This window comes from Lepus europaeus, chromosome 17 (assembly GCF_033115175.1).
Source record: "Lepus europaeus isolate LE1 chromosome 17, mLepTim1.pri, whole genome shotgun sequence".
Taxonomy (NCBI): domain Eukaryota; kingdom Metazoa; phylum Chordata; class Mammalia; order Lagomorpha; family Leporidae; genus Lepus; species Lepus europaeus.
The window spans coordinates 19,742,569-19,758,407 of record NC_084843.1 but is presented as its reverse complement, the minus strand read 5'-3'; the positions used below and the strand labels follow the sequence as shown (position 1 = coordinate 19,758,407).

General features: G+C 38.2%; 1 protein-coding gene across 5 annotated transcripts in view; it reads left to right on the top strand.

Moving 5' to 3' along the window:
- ADD3 (adducin 3) overlaps positions 1 to 14,490 on the top strand; it is a 176,868-nt gene extending 162,378 nt beyond the window's left edge. For 4 of the 5 annotated variants that reach the window (XM_062215331.1, XM_062215330.1, XM_062215329.1 and 1 more), the window contains exons 6-15: positions 1,019 to 1,168; positions 1,667 to 1,810; positions 1,921 to 2,019; positions 3,874 to 4,056; positions 5,378 to 5,635; positions 6,770 to 6,889; positions 7,327 to 7,413; positions 8,834 to 8,957; positions 11,549 to 11,644; positions 12,257 to 14,490. In XM_062215331.1, the coding sequence (XP_062071315.1) occupies positions 1,019 to 1,168; positions 1,667 to 1,810; positions 1,921 to 2,019; positions 3,874 to 4,056; positions 5,378 to 5,635; positions 6,770 to 6,889; positions 7,327 to 7,413; positions 8,834 to 8,957; positions 11,549 to 11,644; positions 12,257 to 12,549 (1,554 nt within the window). In that variant the 3' untranslated portion in view covers positions 12,550 to 14,490. The remainder of the gene's footprint in view (positions 1 to 1,018; positions 1,169 to 1,666; positions 1,811 to 1,920; positions 2,020 to 3,873; positions 4,057 to 5,377; positions 5,636 to 6,769; positions 6,890 to 7,326; positions 7,414 to 8,833; positions 8,958 to 11,548; positions 11,645 to 12,256) is intronic. The other variant, XM_062215334.1, reaches the window with a different exon arrangement.
- Positions 14,491 to 15,839: the final 1,349 nt, after the last annotated feature.

Here is a 15,839-nt window from a genome sequence, read left to right as displayed (position 1 = left end):
TGTTTTATAAATAAAGTTTTCTAAAAATGTTTTATTAACATACAGTATACACACCAAGAAATACATTTACATGTATAGATCAATGAGTTTTTTGTCATCTGATGACTCTCATAATCAACATGAAATTAAGAACAAAACATTTCTAGTACCCCAAGAGTCTTCACTATTCCCCCCTCCATTTCTTCTTTTTAACATATGAAATGAAAGTATGATTCATTGAAGCAGTATTTATAACTATATGCCAAATGATCTGGCATCAACACAGTTTTTATCCTCTATATATTAACTACAACAAGTAAATAGAAAACGTGATATTTGTCTTCTTGGGTCTGGCTTGTTTCACTTAGCATAATGTGCTCCTGCTAATCCATTTTGTTGCAGATGTCGGGATTTCATTCTTTTCTGTGGCTGAGTACTATTCAGTTATGTCACTTTTTTAATCTAGTCATCAGTCAATAGACATCCAGGTTGAATAAATAAAGTTTTATGTGAACAGAACGCTTTCTCTCACAAATTGTTTATGGCAGCTTTCACACTGCAGTGACAGTTAAATAGTTTTAACAGAAGAATGCAAAATCCAAAGTATTTGCTATCTGGCCTTTATAAAAAAGTTTGCCACTTGGGGCTGGTGCTGTGGTGCAGTGGGTTAACACCCTGGCCTGAAGTGCCAGCATCCCATATGGGTGCCGATTCAAGACCTGGCTGCTCCACTTCCAATCCAGCTCTCTTCTATGGCCTGGGAAAGCAGTAGAAGATGGCCTAAGCCCTTGGGCCCCTACACCCATGTGGGAGACCGGGAAGAGGCTCCTGGCTCCAGGCTTTGGTTCGGCACAGCTCCAGCCATTGCGGCCAATTGGGGAGTGAACCATCAGATGGAAGACTTCTCTCTCTCTCTGCCTCTCCTCTCTCTGTGTAACTCTGACTTAAAAAAAAAAAAAAAGTTTGCCACTCTCTTGTTTAGCTTGTGAAACAGAGAAACTGACACATTACCCGTTAAATGTCTTTGCGATTTTTCCAGGTGAAAGTGAATATAATTGGAGAAGTGGTTGACCAGGGAAGTACTAATTTGAAAATTGACCATCCAGGATTCAGCCCCCATGCTGCAATCTATTCAACACGTCCTGATGTGAAGTGTGTGATACACATCCATACTCTTGCAACAGCAGCTGTAAGTCAATGAGGGTCCAAAGCCGACAGTGACTCTGGATGTGATGACTTACTCTCTGCATTCCTTCAGACCTGCCATTCAAAATAATATAGAAGTAGGAACCCTCTGAACAACCAGAAAGCAAAGGCCCTTGAGATCAAGTGCTCCCATTCCGGAAAACAGCTCAAGACATAACATTTGGATTTTAAAACTAATCTGTTTAATGAATGTGTCATTTTGAGTTTTTAGAAACAATGCTGCTTTTTTTTTTAAAACAACACTTACATAATATTTGGCACAGCATTTAAATTGATTTGTATCCCTAAGAACTTTTTTATTTTTTTTTTTCTTTTCTGGAAGAAGCAAACAACTAAAGTGGGAAGTGAGTTAAGTGTAAACACAGTGAATAGGCCCAGTACTTCTTGAATCAGATCTAAACCTAAACGGACCTAAAGAATCAGGTTCCCATGAAAATGTATTTAGTAACTAAATATGTTATCTTGGTATGGACCCAAATAGGTATCCTCCATGAAGTGTGGGATCCTTCCAATTTCTCAAGAGTCCCTTATCCTGGGAGATGTTGCCTATTATGACTACCAAGGGTCACTTGATGATCAAGAGGAGAGAATTCAACTGCAGAAAGTTCTGGGACCAAGTTGTAAGGTTTGTAGTAGAGTTTCTATGTAAGGAGCTATTTTTGTTACTGCTGCTGATGAAAACAGTGTGAGCTATGCTAGTTATTTAAAGTGATTGCTCTGGGGATTCTATTTTAGGTGCTGGTACTCAGAAATCATGGTGTGGTAGCACTTGGAGAAACAGTTGAAGAAGCTTTTCATTATATTTTTAATGTACAGATAGCCTGTGAAATTCAGGTAGGAAAATTATTCTCCCCCCACCTTCTATTGTTTCCTTATTTGCTTGTTTGTTGGATTTTGTGTTTATTTCTGAAGCCCTATTGGTTAGTGATTTTTTGTTTTATGAGAAATCCTGCCCTACTTAAGTATAAAAAAGGTTGTCAATTTATCTTGAGGGTCCAACACTGTGGCGTAGCGGGTAAAGCTGCCACCTGCAGTGCCGGCACCCCATATGAGCACCAGTTCAAGTCCCAGCTGCTCCACTTCTGATCCAGCTCTTTGCTATGGCCTGGGAAAGCAGTGGAAGATGGCCCAAGTGCTTGGGCCCCTGCACCCATATGGGAGACCCAGAAGAAGCTCCTGGCTCCTGGCTTCAGATCAGCACAGCTCCAAGCTGTTGCAGCCATTTGGGAATGAACCAGTGGATGGAAGACCTCTCTCTCTCTCTCTCTCTGTCTCTCTCTCTTTCTCTCTCTCTCTCTCTCTCTCTGCCTCTGCCTCTCTGTAAACTCTGCCTTTCAAATAAATGAATAAATCTTTAAAAAACAAAAAAAAATCTCAAATTGAAAATAGGGGGAGAAGAAATTAAAATTCACACCCATATAGAACTGAACTATCTCATAAACATGATTTCTGCCTCAAACCTACATTTTAAGATAGTACCACTGTACACTTGTGTGTGTTGGCCCTTTAGTGGTGATGCTAATTGAGAAGCAGAGGTGGCCACAAATTATCATGAATCAGATGTGTTGTGGCTGCTTTTGTAAGACTAAGGCCAGACATTTTATTAATTCATGCAGTTTCCAATGGTTCCATATTAGAATTATCACAATAGTTTATTTATTAACCACTTTTTACTTCAGAGAAGTTGAATGTATTCAAAGGCCCTAATTTTCCAATTAAAGAAAATCAAGCATATTCTCTTAAAGCAAATGATATCTTAATGTATAAGAAAGGCCACAAGAAAGGGGAAAAAAAATGTTCTCCTTCGACTTTGTCTTAGCCTTTAACAGTCCTCCTCTTCTCAAATTAAGCTACGAAAAGCTCAATTAATTTGAGATAATGACTTGACAACTTCTGCATAAATATGCTAAAATCCAAAGTATAGTGTCTGTAATCCATTAAAGTTACAATTTTCAGCCATATTATTAACTGAATAATCATGGGAAAACTTCAAGAAAAGAATTTTTAAATTTGGCAAGAGAATTCAGCTGCTTGATGGATGTTAAAATATATGACTGTAAATGTGTTTGCCATCAGGGAACTATGGAACCCCTAAAAGTACCCTTTCCAGATAGATAGAAAAGATACTGGGGCCAGCGCTGTGGCATAGAAGGTTAAGCCTCTGCCTGCGGCACCAGCATCCCATTTGGGCACCAGATCGTGTCCCAGCTCCCTCACTTCCATCCAGCTCCCTACTGATGGCTTGGGAAAGCAATAGAATATGACCTAAGTGCTTGGTCCTCTGCACCCGTGTTAGAGACCTGGAGGAAGCTCCTGGCTCCTGGCTTCGAATCAGCCCAGCTTTAGCCATTGTGACCACCTGGGGAGTGAACCAGTGGATGGGAGATTCTCTCTCTTTCTCTCTCTCTCTCTCTCTCTCTTCCCCCCTTCTTCCCTATCCCTCTGCCCCCATCTCTCAGTCTGTAACTCTGCCTCTCAAAAAGATAGATAAATCTTTAAAAAAATAAATAAATAAAAAGATATTCAGCTGCTACCTGCACAACACTGTTGCCTTGTGTTCATAGTTGATAAACTGAACAAGTATTATGGATATTTGCCAAATTGGAATTATTGCACCTTTTTCAAAGTAAAATACTCATTACTGTCTGTATAGTTTTGGCTTTCTGTGTATTTTACCATTGACTACAGGTGCGGGCATTAGCCGGGGCAGGTGGAGTAGACAATCTCCTTGTACTGGATCTTCAGAAGTACAAACCTTTCACTTACACTGTAGCAGCATCTGGAGGAGGTGGTGTGAATATGGGTTCCCATCAAAAGTGGAAGGTTGGCGAGGTGGAGTTTGAGGGGCTGATGAGGACTCTGGACAACTTGGTACGTGAAAAAGTAAACATGATATTGAACATTGAGTCTGTCTTCCAATTTGAGCCAATACTTCCAGTTCCATAACCATAGTCATTATATTGCACTTACTATTTTACTAACACTTGAACTTACTCCTCCAATTCAACTAAAATTTTGCATACTTTGACCAGTATCTTCTCACTCCCACGCCGAGCCCCGCTTAACAACTGTTTTACTGTCTGCCTCTATGAGGTTAACTTTTTTAGATCCCACGTACGAGTGAGATCATGTAGTATTTGTCTTTCTCTGCCTGTATGTCTTCCAGGTTCATCCATGTTGTTGAACATGACAGTTTTCCTTCTTTTTTAAGGCTCAATAATATTTCACTGTGCATGTGTAGTGCACATGTGCAGCATATTTTTTACTTATCCATTCATCCATTGAAATACACTTAGGTTGATTACATTTCTTGGCCATTTTGACTAACACTTCCGTGAACACGGGAGTACGGATAATCTCTTTAACATGCTGATTTCACTTCCTTTGGATATATACCTAGTAGTGGGGTTGCTGGATCATATGATAGATGTATTTTTAGTTTTTTGAGGAACCTTCATCTGTTCCCCATAATGGCTGTATTAACTTACATTCCCATGAACAGTGTACAAGGATTCCCTTTTCCCCACATCCTCTGCAATATTTATCACTCACCATTTTAACAGACATTCTAACAGGTGTGAGGTGGTATCTCATTGTGGTTTCAATTTGCATTTCTCTGATGATTAGTGATGCTGAGCATTTTTTCATGTTCCTGTTGACCATCTGTATATCTTTTATGAAATGTCTATTGAGATCCTTTGCTTCTTTTTTAATCAGATTATTTCCTTTCTTGGTATTTAGCAGTTTGAGCTCCTTTTACACTTTTGAATATTAGCCCTTTATCAGATGTCATCTTAAGATATTTATCATGTTCCATAAGGTGTCAGAGGGCAGACTGCCTTCTGACTCAGGAACAGAGTCTTAAGTGAGCCCTGGGACTTGATTCCCCCAAAACCATTTTATAGGCAGAAAATATTTCTGGTCAGCAGAAACAGTTTAGAAATTACCTTTGTTGGGAACAGTTGTGTGAGTGGAAATTGCAGTGTCAGCTGGAATCAGTTTTAACCAGATCATGATATTTGCTTAATTTCACTTTATTACTAGAGGTAATATGGGGCTTCAAAGGATGTTTTCACATTATTTGTTTTTTTAACAGAGGAGTCTGTTTGAATCATTGTTTAAAGAATTTTAATTGAAATGCTGTGTTGGTGTATCTTTGATTGTTTCAACTGTAGTTTTTTCCTTGCCTCAGGGGTACAGAACAGGCTATGCTTACAGACACCCTCTCGTTCGAGAAAAGCCTAGGCACAAGAGTGATGTGGAGATCCCAGCAACTGTGACTGCTTTCTCCTTTGAAGACGATACAGTGCCACTCTCTCCTCTCAAATACATGGCGCAGAGACAGCAGCGTGAGAAAACAAGATGGCTGAACTCACCAAATACTTACATGAAAGTCAATGTGCCTGAGGAGTCTCGGAATGGGGAGACCAGTCCCAGGACCAAAATCACAGTATGCCACTCTTTTACATAGTTTGTCTCTACTAACTATTCTGTCCAGTTACTCATGAATTAAAGGTTCTGTATCAAAATTATTAGCAGGGTAGAATGTTAAAGATATGTTAAAAATATCACTATCATTTAATAGATATTAACTTTGTGCAAGGCACTGTTCTGAATGCATACATGAATTATCTGATTTAATTCTCCAAATAAGAAACGAGTGCTATTTTTCTCTGTTGGGGAACATAATCATTTTTAATGGTTAAATCTGAATCTGAATGCAGACAGTCTAATTTAAGTCTAGTTCTTACCCAATACATGATCCTAAATTTGTAGTTTACGTTTCACCATTTAATGAAACCTGTAAAAATTCCAACACTTAATTGTGCCAAAATGGCATGAATTAGTGTATATGGCTGCCATTAGGCAAGATATAAGTGGAGAACTGGATTATTTTATCTTTTTCAGAATTTTGTCTCAAATTTGGTAATTTGTTCTCCAAGTACTCAAAATTCATTCATCCTGTCATAAATTCAGTATAAATAGTAGCCTTCTTGAAGGATTATAATGTGGGATAAATCATAATTACAAGTTATAAAGTCTTTCCAACCTTGGGATACTACTGTGCTATGTACCACTATATTATCCCTATTATAAAATAGTGATTGAGGGCTTAGCCTTTTCTGTCAGCCAAAAATGAAAAACAGAATCTGGAAAACTAAATCTTAAGAGATTCCTTGAAGGAGGTTTTGGTGATTTCTTGGCCATATCATCATCTCATTAAACTTCAGTGCTGTAGACAGAGCTCTGAATGTGAGTTAATGTGAGGTCATCCATTATGTCTGTGCTTGAAATAGTCTTAGCATCATATTTTCAATTGCCAAGAAGAGAAAGCTTAACCAGCAGTATAACCAAGTATTCAGGTGAACAGTAACAGCATTTGTGTTTTTTAAAAAGTGAATGCTGATTGTGAGACTTTCTAACTAGTATGAAATCTAAACTAATTGACCACTAAGATACAGCTTAGTGAAAGTCTTTAGAAGATTGACAGTATATTCTTCCTTGAGTGTGTAAACAGTTATCAAGTACCTACTAATACTTCCTTAATACAAAGCTTCATTCCTGAAAATCTTGTATCCTTTAGTGGATGAAAGCAGAGGACTCCTCTAAAGTTAGTAGTGGAACTCCTATCAAAATCGAAGATCCAAACCAGTTTGTTCCTTTAAACACAAACCCAAATGAAGTACTAGAAAAGAGAAATAAGGTAAGACATGGTCTTTTAGGCATGGAGAACATTTTAACTCTGTTTTATGTTTAAATCACTTGTGGTTGAATCTGATTAATATCAGACTTGAAAGTTTGAATGCAGAAGAATTTGACATATAATTCATTATCATTTTATCTTATATTGGATGTTTCTCCCCTTGTGCTGGCTATCGGTGCACAGGTTCCATGGAGAAGTATTCAACATAGACCAGCCTTAAAGTGTTCTGGGGGGCGGGGGGGGGGGGGGGGATGCAGTTCTCTAACAATATAAGACAAAGAAGAAAGGAGATTAAAGTGAGCTTTAGGAGGGTGAAAGGGGGTAATTGAAGAGACTGTAACTCTGGAGTGGTCTAAATAGTAAATTTTTAGAAAAAGAAAGCAAAGATCATCTCTATTGTTGCCTCCAAGAACCACTGTTACTGTGTTTCAATTCAGATCAGAGAACAAAACCGATATGACTTGAAAACAGCAGGACCACAGTCTCAGTTGCTTGCTGGAATTGTTGTGGATAAGCCTCCTTCTGTAAGTTTGAAGCAATATGACCTTTGTTTCTAATCTACCACATCACTTTCTTTGCTCTTTCAGTTTGAGTATTTTTACTAAGGTTTATATAAGCTCAAATTAAAGAGTCAAATACTCTACCCTCAGTTCTCAATTTCCAAGGGTAAGAACTCTTCTGTTCCTTTCATCACTTATAGCACATACTTTTGTGTTTCTAAAGATTCTACTATTTTATAGCTTATCAGTTTTAGACCACAGTTATTTTATTGAATCTGTTATTGGTTATAAGTGCCATTACTTTATGTATCACTAAGAGTTAAAAATTACCTTCTTTTGGCCGGTGCCGCGGCTCACTAGGCTAATCCTCCACCTTGCGGCGCCGGCACACCGGGTTCTAGTCCCGGTCGGGGCACCGATCCTGTCCCGGTTGCCCCTCTTCCAGGCCAGCTCTCTGCTGTGGCCAGGGAGTGCAGTGGAGGATGGCCCAAGTGCTTGGGCCCTGCACCCCATGGGAGACCAGGAGAAGCACCTGGCTCCTGCCATCGGATCAGCGCGGTGCGCCGGCCGCAGCGGCCATTAGAGGGTGAACCAACGGCAAAAGGAAGACCTTTCTCTCTGTCTCTCTCTCTCTCACTGTCCACTCTGCCTGTCAAAAAAAAAAAAAAAAATTACCTTCTTTTTGCATTTTCTACTCTTCCTCTCCAGCACTTAGATGGTGCCTGATGCCTGTGATTTTCAAGTCTTATCAGACTTCCATAAGGCAGTGAGCATGCTTCCCAACTGCATCCTTTGCAGGACTAAGTCTTCACCATTGTCAGCTATGCCATCCACTCTTCCACCTGCTTTCCTTCTTCCAAAACTGTGTTAACATTTCTTATCCTCTGTTGTCTCCTCCCTTCTTTTGTCCTTAAAAGTATATAATTTTTTTTCTGTTTCTTTACTATTACATTAGTAGGGTTTGGGAAGGGATCAAAAATAAATGCATGGGTTCAAACTTCTAGGTGAATTTCTTCCATGGAGAAAATAGCTACAAGTCTGTTTCCATAACATAACATTTAAAGAAGTTCTTTAGATACAGTTTCATTTTCTAAGTCTTTTTTAAAGTGTTTTTGAAATGATGCAATTCTTGGTTTTCAAGATATTAGTTAGGTAAAGCTTATTAGAGCTTGATTTAGTTTTATTTTTTAAAAATTACTAAAGTTCACCTAAGCCGACTTATTAAGGAAACATCACTGGTAGTTTCAGTCCATTGGATCTATAGTCCAGGTGAAATAATTTGGTAAGAATATTTTCATCAAGTTAGACCATGCTAACTTGTCATTTCTTGTGATTGTTGTAGAGAATCACAGTCATCATACTTATGTATGGTTTTTGCATGTGTTGTATGTGTGTGTAGATGGATACAAAATTCACAGTAATGAATTGTTTTTTTCACTGCAAGACCATGCAGTTTGAAGATGATGATCAAGGCCCACCAGCTCCTCCTAACCCATTCAGTCATCTCACAGAAGGAGAACTTGAAGAGTATAAGAAGACAGTAGAACGTAAACAACAAGGCCTGGAAGGTTAGTGAATTTTTGTATTAGGCCTAGGATAACCACAATGATGCAGAGCTTTGTGTAGGAGTTCCAAGCTCTGGGCTTCGACTTCACCCAGCCTCCATCACTGTGGCCATTTGGGAGGTGAAGGCAGTCAATGTTTTTTTTTAAATATTTGTTTCATACTCTGTTGTTCTAGGTCATCTGTCAGTTCTATATTGAGTATAGGTAGGGCTAAAATGCATAGAACTGCCACAAGCCATATACTTTTGTTTTTTTGGTTTTTTTTAGAAGTATAGTAAGTTTCTTATTTTTTAAAAACAAATTTATTTATTTGAGAGAGTGACACAGACAGAAAGAAGGTTCCCATCCCTTTTTTTACACCCCAGGTTCCTACAGTGGTTGCAGGGTTGGGGAATGAATTTGGGAGCCAGGAACTCGATCCAGAGCCAGAGCTTGGAATCACACACAGACACTCCAAGGTGGGCTGTGAGCATAGCAACCAGTAGCTTAAGCTCTAGGCTAAATATCTGCCAACCAAGTATCTTAACATAGCGAGAAAGCTGTTCTTCCTCAGAGATCAGAATGAATGTTAGCTATTTTATAATAAAAGGTATAAAGTGAAGTTCTTAGATGAGAAAAAATAATAGGTTTAACTATTTCAGAGTGGATGACTTTACAAACCTTCTGTTTTGAAAGAATTATAGATTCATGAGTATGTGGTTCTACTATTTTGTAAAATCTTGTTTTGGGTGTCTCAAGGTACCAATCTTATCATTGCAAAATCGAAATTTAAAATACACTGCTGGGGTGGGCATTTGGCGCAGCAGTTGAGATGCTGCTTAGGATGCCTGGAATACCTGGGTTTGAGTCCTGGCTTCGTTTCCAGTTTTGGCTCCCTGCTAATGCACAGTCTGAGAGGCAGCAGATAATGGCGCAAGAATCTGGGTTACTGATACCCATGTGGGAGACCCAGATGGAGTTCTAGACTCCCGGCTTTGACCTGACCCAGGCCTGGCTGTTGCAGATGTTTTGGGGGGTGAACCAGTAGATGGAAGATCTGTGTGTGTGTTTGTGTGTCTGTGTGTGCCTTTCAAATAAATAAATTTGTTTTAAATAAAATGCTAGAATTTTGATGTGACTTCCCTTAAGCACACGAGTACTATAATGAAATTTTTGAACCCTTAGTAATTTGGGGGGATTATATTTAAGAATTGCTGATGAAAGCATCCTAACCAATTGAATACTAGCTCCTTTCTTCTCTAGATAAGAGATTCTTCTTTTTAGCAAGGGTTCTTAGTCTTGAGTCTTAGATAAGCTTCAGATCATCCATGAGCCACCTGGAAAACACATCTCTCATTGTATATGATACACATTTGGAGAAGAGGGGTTCAGGGTGGAGATAGAAAGTGTATGACACGGGCCAGCGCCACAGCTCAATAGGCTAATCCTCCGCCTGTGGCGCCAGCACACCAGGTTCTAGTCCTGGTCGGGGCGCCAGATTCTGTCCCGGTTGCTCCTCTTCCAGTCCAGCTTTCTGCTGTGGCCCGGGAGTGCAGTGGAGGATGGCCTAAGTCCTTGGGCCCTGCACCCGCATGGGAGACCAGGAGAAGCACCTGGCTCCTGGCTTCAGATCAGCGTGGTGCACCGGCCGCGGTGGCCATTGTGGGGTGAACCCATGGAAAAGGAAGACCTTTCTCTGGCTCTCTCTCACTGTCCATTCTGCCTGTCAAAAAAAAAAAAAAAAGAAAAAGAAAGAAAGTGTATGACACAAAAGATTAAGAGCATCCATAACACAGAATTGAGATTTTTTATTTAAAACCAACAAAAAGCCAACAAGTTAAAGAATTTTTGTTCACATTAAATATCATAATATCATGTAGAAAGAACTGACGACATTTCGATCATCCAAGTAAAAGTTTTTATCAGGGTGTTAGTGCCTTTGTCACAGAGGGATGAACTGGACTCATTAATACAGTCACACTAAACATCCTAAATGGCATTATTGAATTGTTTATTCTAACATAAGGTTGGAAGCTTTTGTGTTTTTTGTATTTTGTAAAATGTCCCTATTTAATCTCTTTATTTTTTGAAAGCCTAAAGATGCCAGGTAACAAGCATTGCACTCTAGAACCATTGCGTTTTACGTATAACTTTGTAAATAGTTTCTTCCACATTCATTTGACCTTTGAATTGGCTCACTAACACTGCTGTGACAGGAATCACTAATTGAATATTGTCAACAACTCAGTGAAGCATTCAGCCTCATTAACGCAGCGTCATTGGCAAAGCTTCATGGTTCCTTTCATCTGGCTGCTTGGTGTATTTCGGTTTTCCAACACTAGCAGAAGCTAAATGCGTCTATATTATTTGCCTGGGCTGCCAATGGCTGTGCTTCCTTTGTAACCCTGTATGTAAAATTACTGTTTGCAGCCAGAAACGTTAACCCATTAATCCCCTTAATGAATAAAGGGATAACTAGGAGCATGCTCAGCTCATTGCGGAAGAATTTATCATCTTTACATTTGCAGGCAATTGATATTTGGACTAATCTCCCTGAAATCTTAGGCTGCTTTGTTTTGTTTTGCATGGCTTTTAACTAAACTCTTATCCAACAGATGCTGAGCAGGACTTACTCTCAGATGACGCTTCATCTGTTTCACAAATTCAGTCTCAAACTCAATCACCGCAAAATGTCCCTGAAAAATTAGAAGGTATTCATTGTGATGTCCCAAACCATTCACTGGGTTAGCTTTGAGAGTCTGCTCTCCACTCCCTCTCTCCCTTCCCCCTTGTCGTTTACTTTCATGTAAGGAAATTGAACGTTCTATCACAGTAAGTTCGCCATTGGTTTTACTTAAATCTGTCAATAATTTTATATATATATATTTTTAAATAAGGTGCTACATTTGTTCAACATTTATATTGATTTACCTTAATGTGGATTTTGCCAACCCATAATTCTTAAGAATTTGTGGAATTAAAATTGATTAGTCATGTTTTCCAATCAGTAGCATGAAATCCTTTTCCATTTTCATTGCTAAATAACTCCAAAGCCAAAGAAAAGTACACATTGTCTTCCTCATATGTCATGAACCTGGAATCATCAAGTTTTCACTTTTTGGTTTAATGACTTCTTTCCCTTCCTCTTTATATCTTATAAGAAAATTAGCTTCATGCTAATAAATCCATAGTCCATTAAAATAATGATCTATCTTTACTGAAATAAAAGTAATGCCTTCACACATTGCTGAAACATTCCAGTTTTGTAAAATGAAGCAGAAATGTTAGAATATAAAATAACCTTGTAACCCTCCCCTTTTTAGAAAACCATGAGCTATTTTCCAAGAGCTTCATGTCCATGGAAGTGCCGGTCATGGTGGTAAATGGCAAGGATGACGTGCATGAAGTTGAAGACGAGCTTGCTCAGCAAGTGAGCAGATTAACTACAAGCACGACTATAGAAAACATCGAAATTACCATTAAGTCTCCAGAAAAAATTGAAGAAGTCCTCTCACCTGATGGCTCACCTTCAAAGTCACCATCCAAGAAAAAGAAGAAATTCCGCACTCCTTCTTTTCTGAAAAAGAACAAAAAAAAGGAAAAAATCGAAGCCTGAGTGGAGTTTTTCTATAATTATTATTATTATTACAATGTGACATTGCACATTTAAATACCACGTTTAAGTTGATCATTAATATGCAGTGGTAGATCAGACTGGGGGTATGTAGCAAACTGGACTTAATGAACTGGAAAAAGATTTTACTTAAAGAAAAACATGACAATAGTTTTCAAATTCATCTCATTTTATATGTCCAAAATGGCCTTGAATTTTTAAACAATTGCTAGTTTTAATTAGATCTGCCCTTATGAAGTATTATCAGTTCATCACAGATATCTGTCTGAATTACTTCAGGCTTTCTCTATAGTATCTGTCAGAAGGAAATTGCCAGTGAACAAATGAGAATTTTTCTTTCTCAACACCTGATCACTTGGCATTCAGGTTATAATTTTTTTATCAGGATTGTTGACTATGTCTTTTGGGTTCCCATTGTTTCAATGGGCATTAACAGAATGTTTTAAAAGCTTGTAAGACAAGAATCTATATAGCATTAGTATACACTGGCACATAATTTCTTTTTAAGGTTTTAAGAAAAGGTTCATTTGGAATTTTATTCATAGTATAAAATTTCCTCACCTGAAGTAACTTTGTTTGCCAAAAAAAAAGTCATTTTAGTAAACTAATTTTTGAGAACTTCCTTTTGTATTAGTTTAGAAAGCCCCTTATTTTTCAACAAAGGGGATTTTGTACACATAACATGGATTATTTAGTTTAACTCTGGCAAAAACAATTTTTATATGTTGAAATGTTTGTATACCATTCAGTATAAAAGTGTCATAAGCATATTAGCCAATCATTTAACAGTAGAGCATATTTGAGGCTGCTTGGTACTGAGCATACTTAAATATAATTCAAGAATCCAGGGACTTGTATCAGAAGGGGATTAGAGCATATAAAGATATATCTAGATTCTTATTTGAACCTTATAATGTATTTTTCTGTTAGTATTGCTAATGAACAAAGAAAATCTCATATGATAGCCAAATGAAAAGAGTGAAAGGGAAAGTGAAAAATTAAGGGAACAAACGATGGGACACGGGAAAACTGTTAGCTTGATAATGACTCACATTTCTGCTAGGACGTAGAGTGTGATTTGTTGGAAACATGTCTCAAATTTCTGAAATTCTGCTGTTCTGCCAAAATCAATGTCTTTCTGGGTTACTATTTGTGTTGTAAAAAGGTCAGAGCCTTGTAACTTGTGTATCCCTAGAGGGAAGCACTAGAAGAAGTCTAATCCCACCAGTTAGAAAACTACCACTAGTTGATTTTTTTAAGAAATTTTTAGTCTTTTGGTTAATTTACTTCTTAATGTAAATACAAACTTAAACCTAAGCTTAATATAGTTTTGCCCCCCTCACCCAAGTGATGTCACAAATCAATGTGAAATCAGTGATCCAAAATGGTCAGTGGGTAAAAATAACCCAAAGCGTTTTTGGAGGGTGAGTTGGCACGCAGAGGATTACATTGATTGCAGTGCGTGCTGGGGCTGGTTCTGTCCGACTGTGTGTGTACAGTGACGCAGAGTTCAGATGGAGCCTGGAAATGTCTTTCTGGATCTCACTAACTACTGGATCAGTGTTTTGTTCTCTTAGTGGAAACTTTCAGTTGCTTAACTCTGTATTTGAGCAATTTTTTTTTAATGTTCTACATCATTTATGTTGTATTACAATGTATGTAGAAACAGTAACCTGTGAACTATGCTTTTCCATAACTTTTTAAATATATATATATATCTAAATGAATGCCATGTGCATAAATATTTTTTAAACACAACAGTAAAACTATTGCACCTTTCGCTGATGCCTCTATTTACTGCTTTGGCATAATGAATGAGCCAATAAACCTGTGTCCTGTGGAGAAATGTATAAATGTTATCTGATATTGCTCTTAGATGTAATGCTAATTAATGTTAAATCACAAATAAACAGTATTTTAAATATATGGATTTGGGATCATGATGTTTCTTTTCAGGAGTCGTTGCTTAGCATGTTTGCTGAATTTTATACATCAGTGAAACTTTGAATAAGTAAGATCGATGCTTCTGAATAAGGTGAATAAGGAATGTCGTGAGAAATATATTTAAAGACTAGATGAAAATTAATGCTATGTGTGTAAACTTTCTTGTACCAGCTCATATTGGAGGAAGTATTTCCTAAGGTGTATTTTTTGTCTTGGTAAGATATGATGGTGTTGGCCGGTGCCGCAGCTCACTTGGCTAATCCTCCACCTGTGGCGCCGGCACCCCGAGTTCTAGTCCCGGTTGGGGCACTGGATTCTGTCCTGGTTGCTCCTCTTCCAGGCCAGCTCTCTGCTGTGGCCCTGGAAGGCAGTGGAGGATGGCCCAAGTGCTTGGGCGCTGCACCCCATGGGAGGCCAGGAGGAAGCACCTGGCTCCTGGCTTCGGATCGGCGCAGTGCGCCGGCTGCAGCACACCAGCCGTAGTGGCCATTTGGGGGTTGAACCAACAGAAAAGAAAGATTTTTCTCTCTTTTTCACTTTCTCTCTCTCTCTCACTGTCCAATTCTGCATGTCCAAAAAAAAAAAAAAAAAGGTATGATGGCGTTAGGATTCTGATAATCTGAATTGTATTCAGATCTATCCAGGTAGAAGAGGTGTTGCAAGTTTTATACTGAGTTTGTACATTACTTCCCTCTGATGTTTTAATTTATTGTACAAATAACAATGTGTTACAGTAAAAAAAGAAAAAAAGAAAAAATAGAAAATAGCTTGCAATTACACCACATTTACACTTTTATTTCCCTTCCAGTCTTTGTCCAATTATATGTGTATTTTCTACATCTTGATAGTCATGGTGAGAATGTAATTTTTATTCAGGGATATTTTTCTGATTAATAAAGAATAACTCATAATAGATTTTCAAACTAAGTCCCTCACATAAATAATTTCTTGAAATCTTTTTCACTTTGTAGAGTGCAAGAGGGAAAGTCATGTTAATTGAGGGTTCTGGTTAATCGAAGTCTACTATAATTACCCATTAGAAAAATGAGGGGCTTGGATAGAGAATAGATCTATAGTTTTGGGCATATTTAATTATTACCTTGGCTTGTAAATAACCGTGTGGTGAGGTATGGCTGTTTTAGAAAGATGTTCATTTCAAAATTCCCTTCCATAAAGCAACAAAGGCAGTTACCCTCAGTTCTCTCTCTACAGTAAATAATAGCTTGAAAAATAAAAGCTTTGCCTCTACTGAGTAGTGTTTTCATTCATCAGGGCATAGAGGACCAAGAACTAAATGCATTAAACTCTGAAAGCACTGGTTTCCTTTG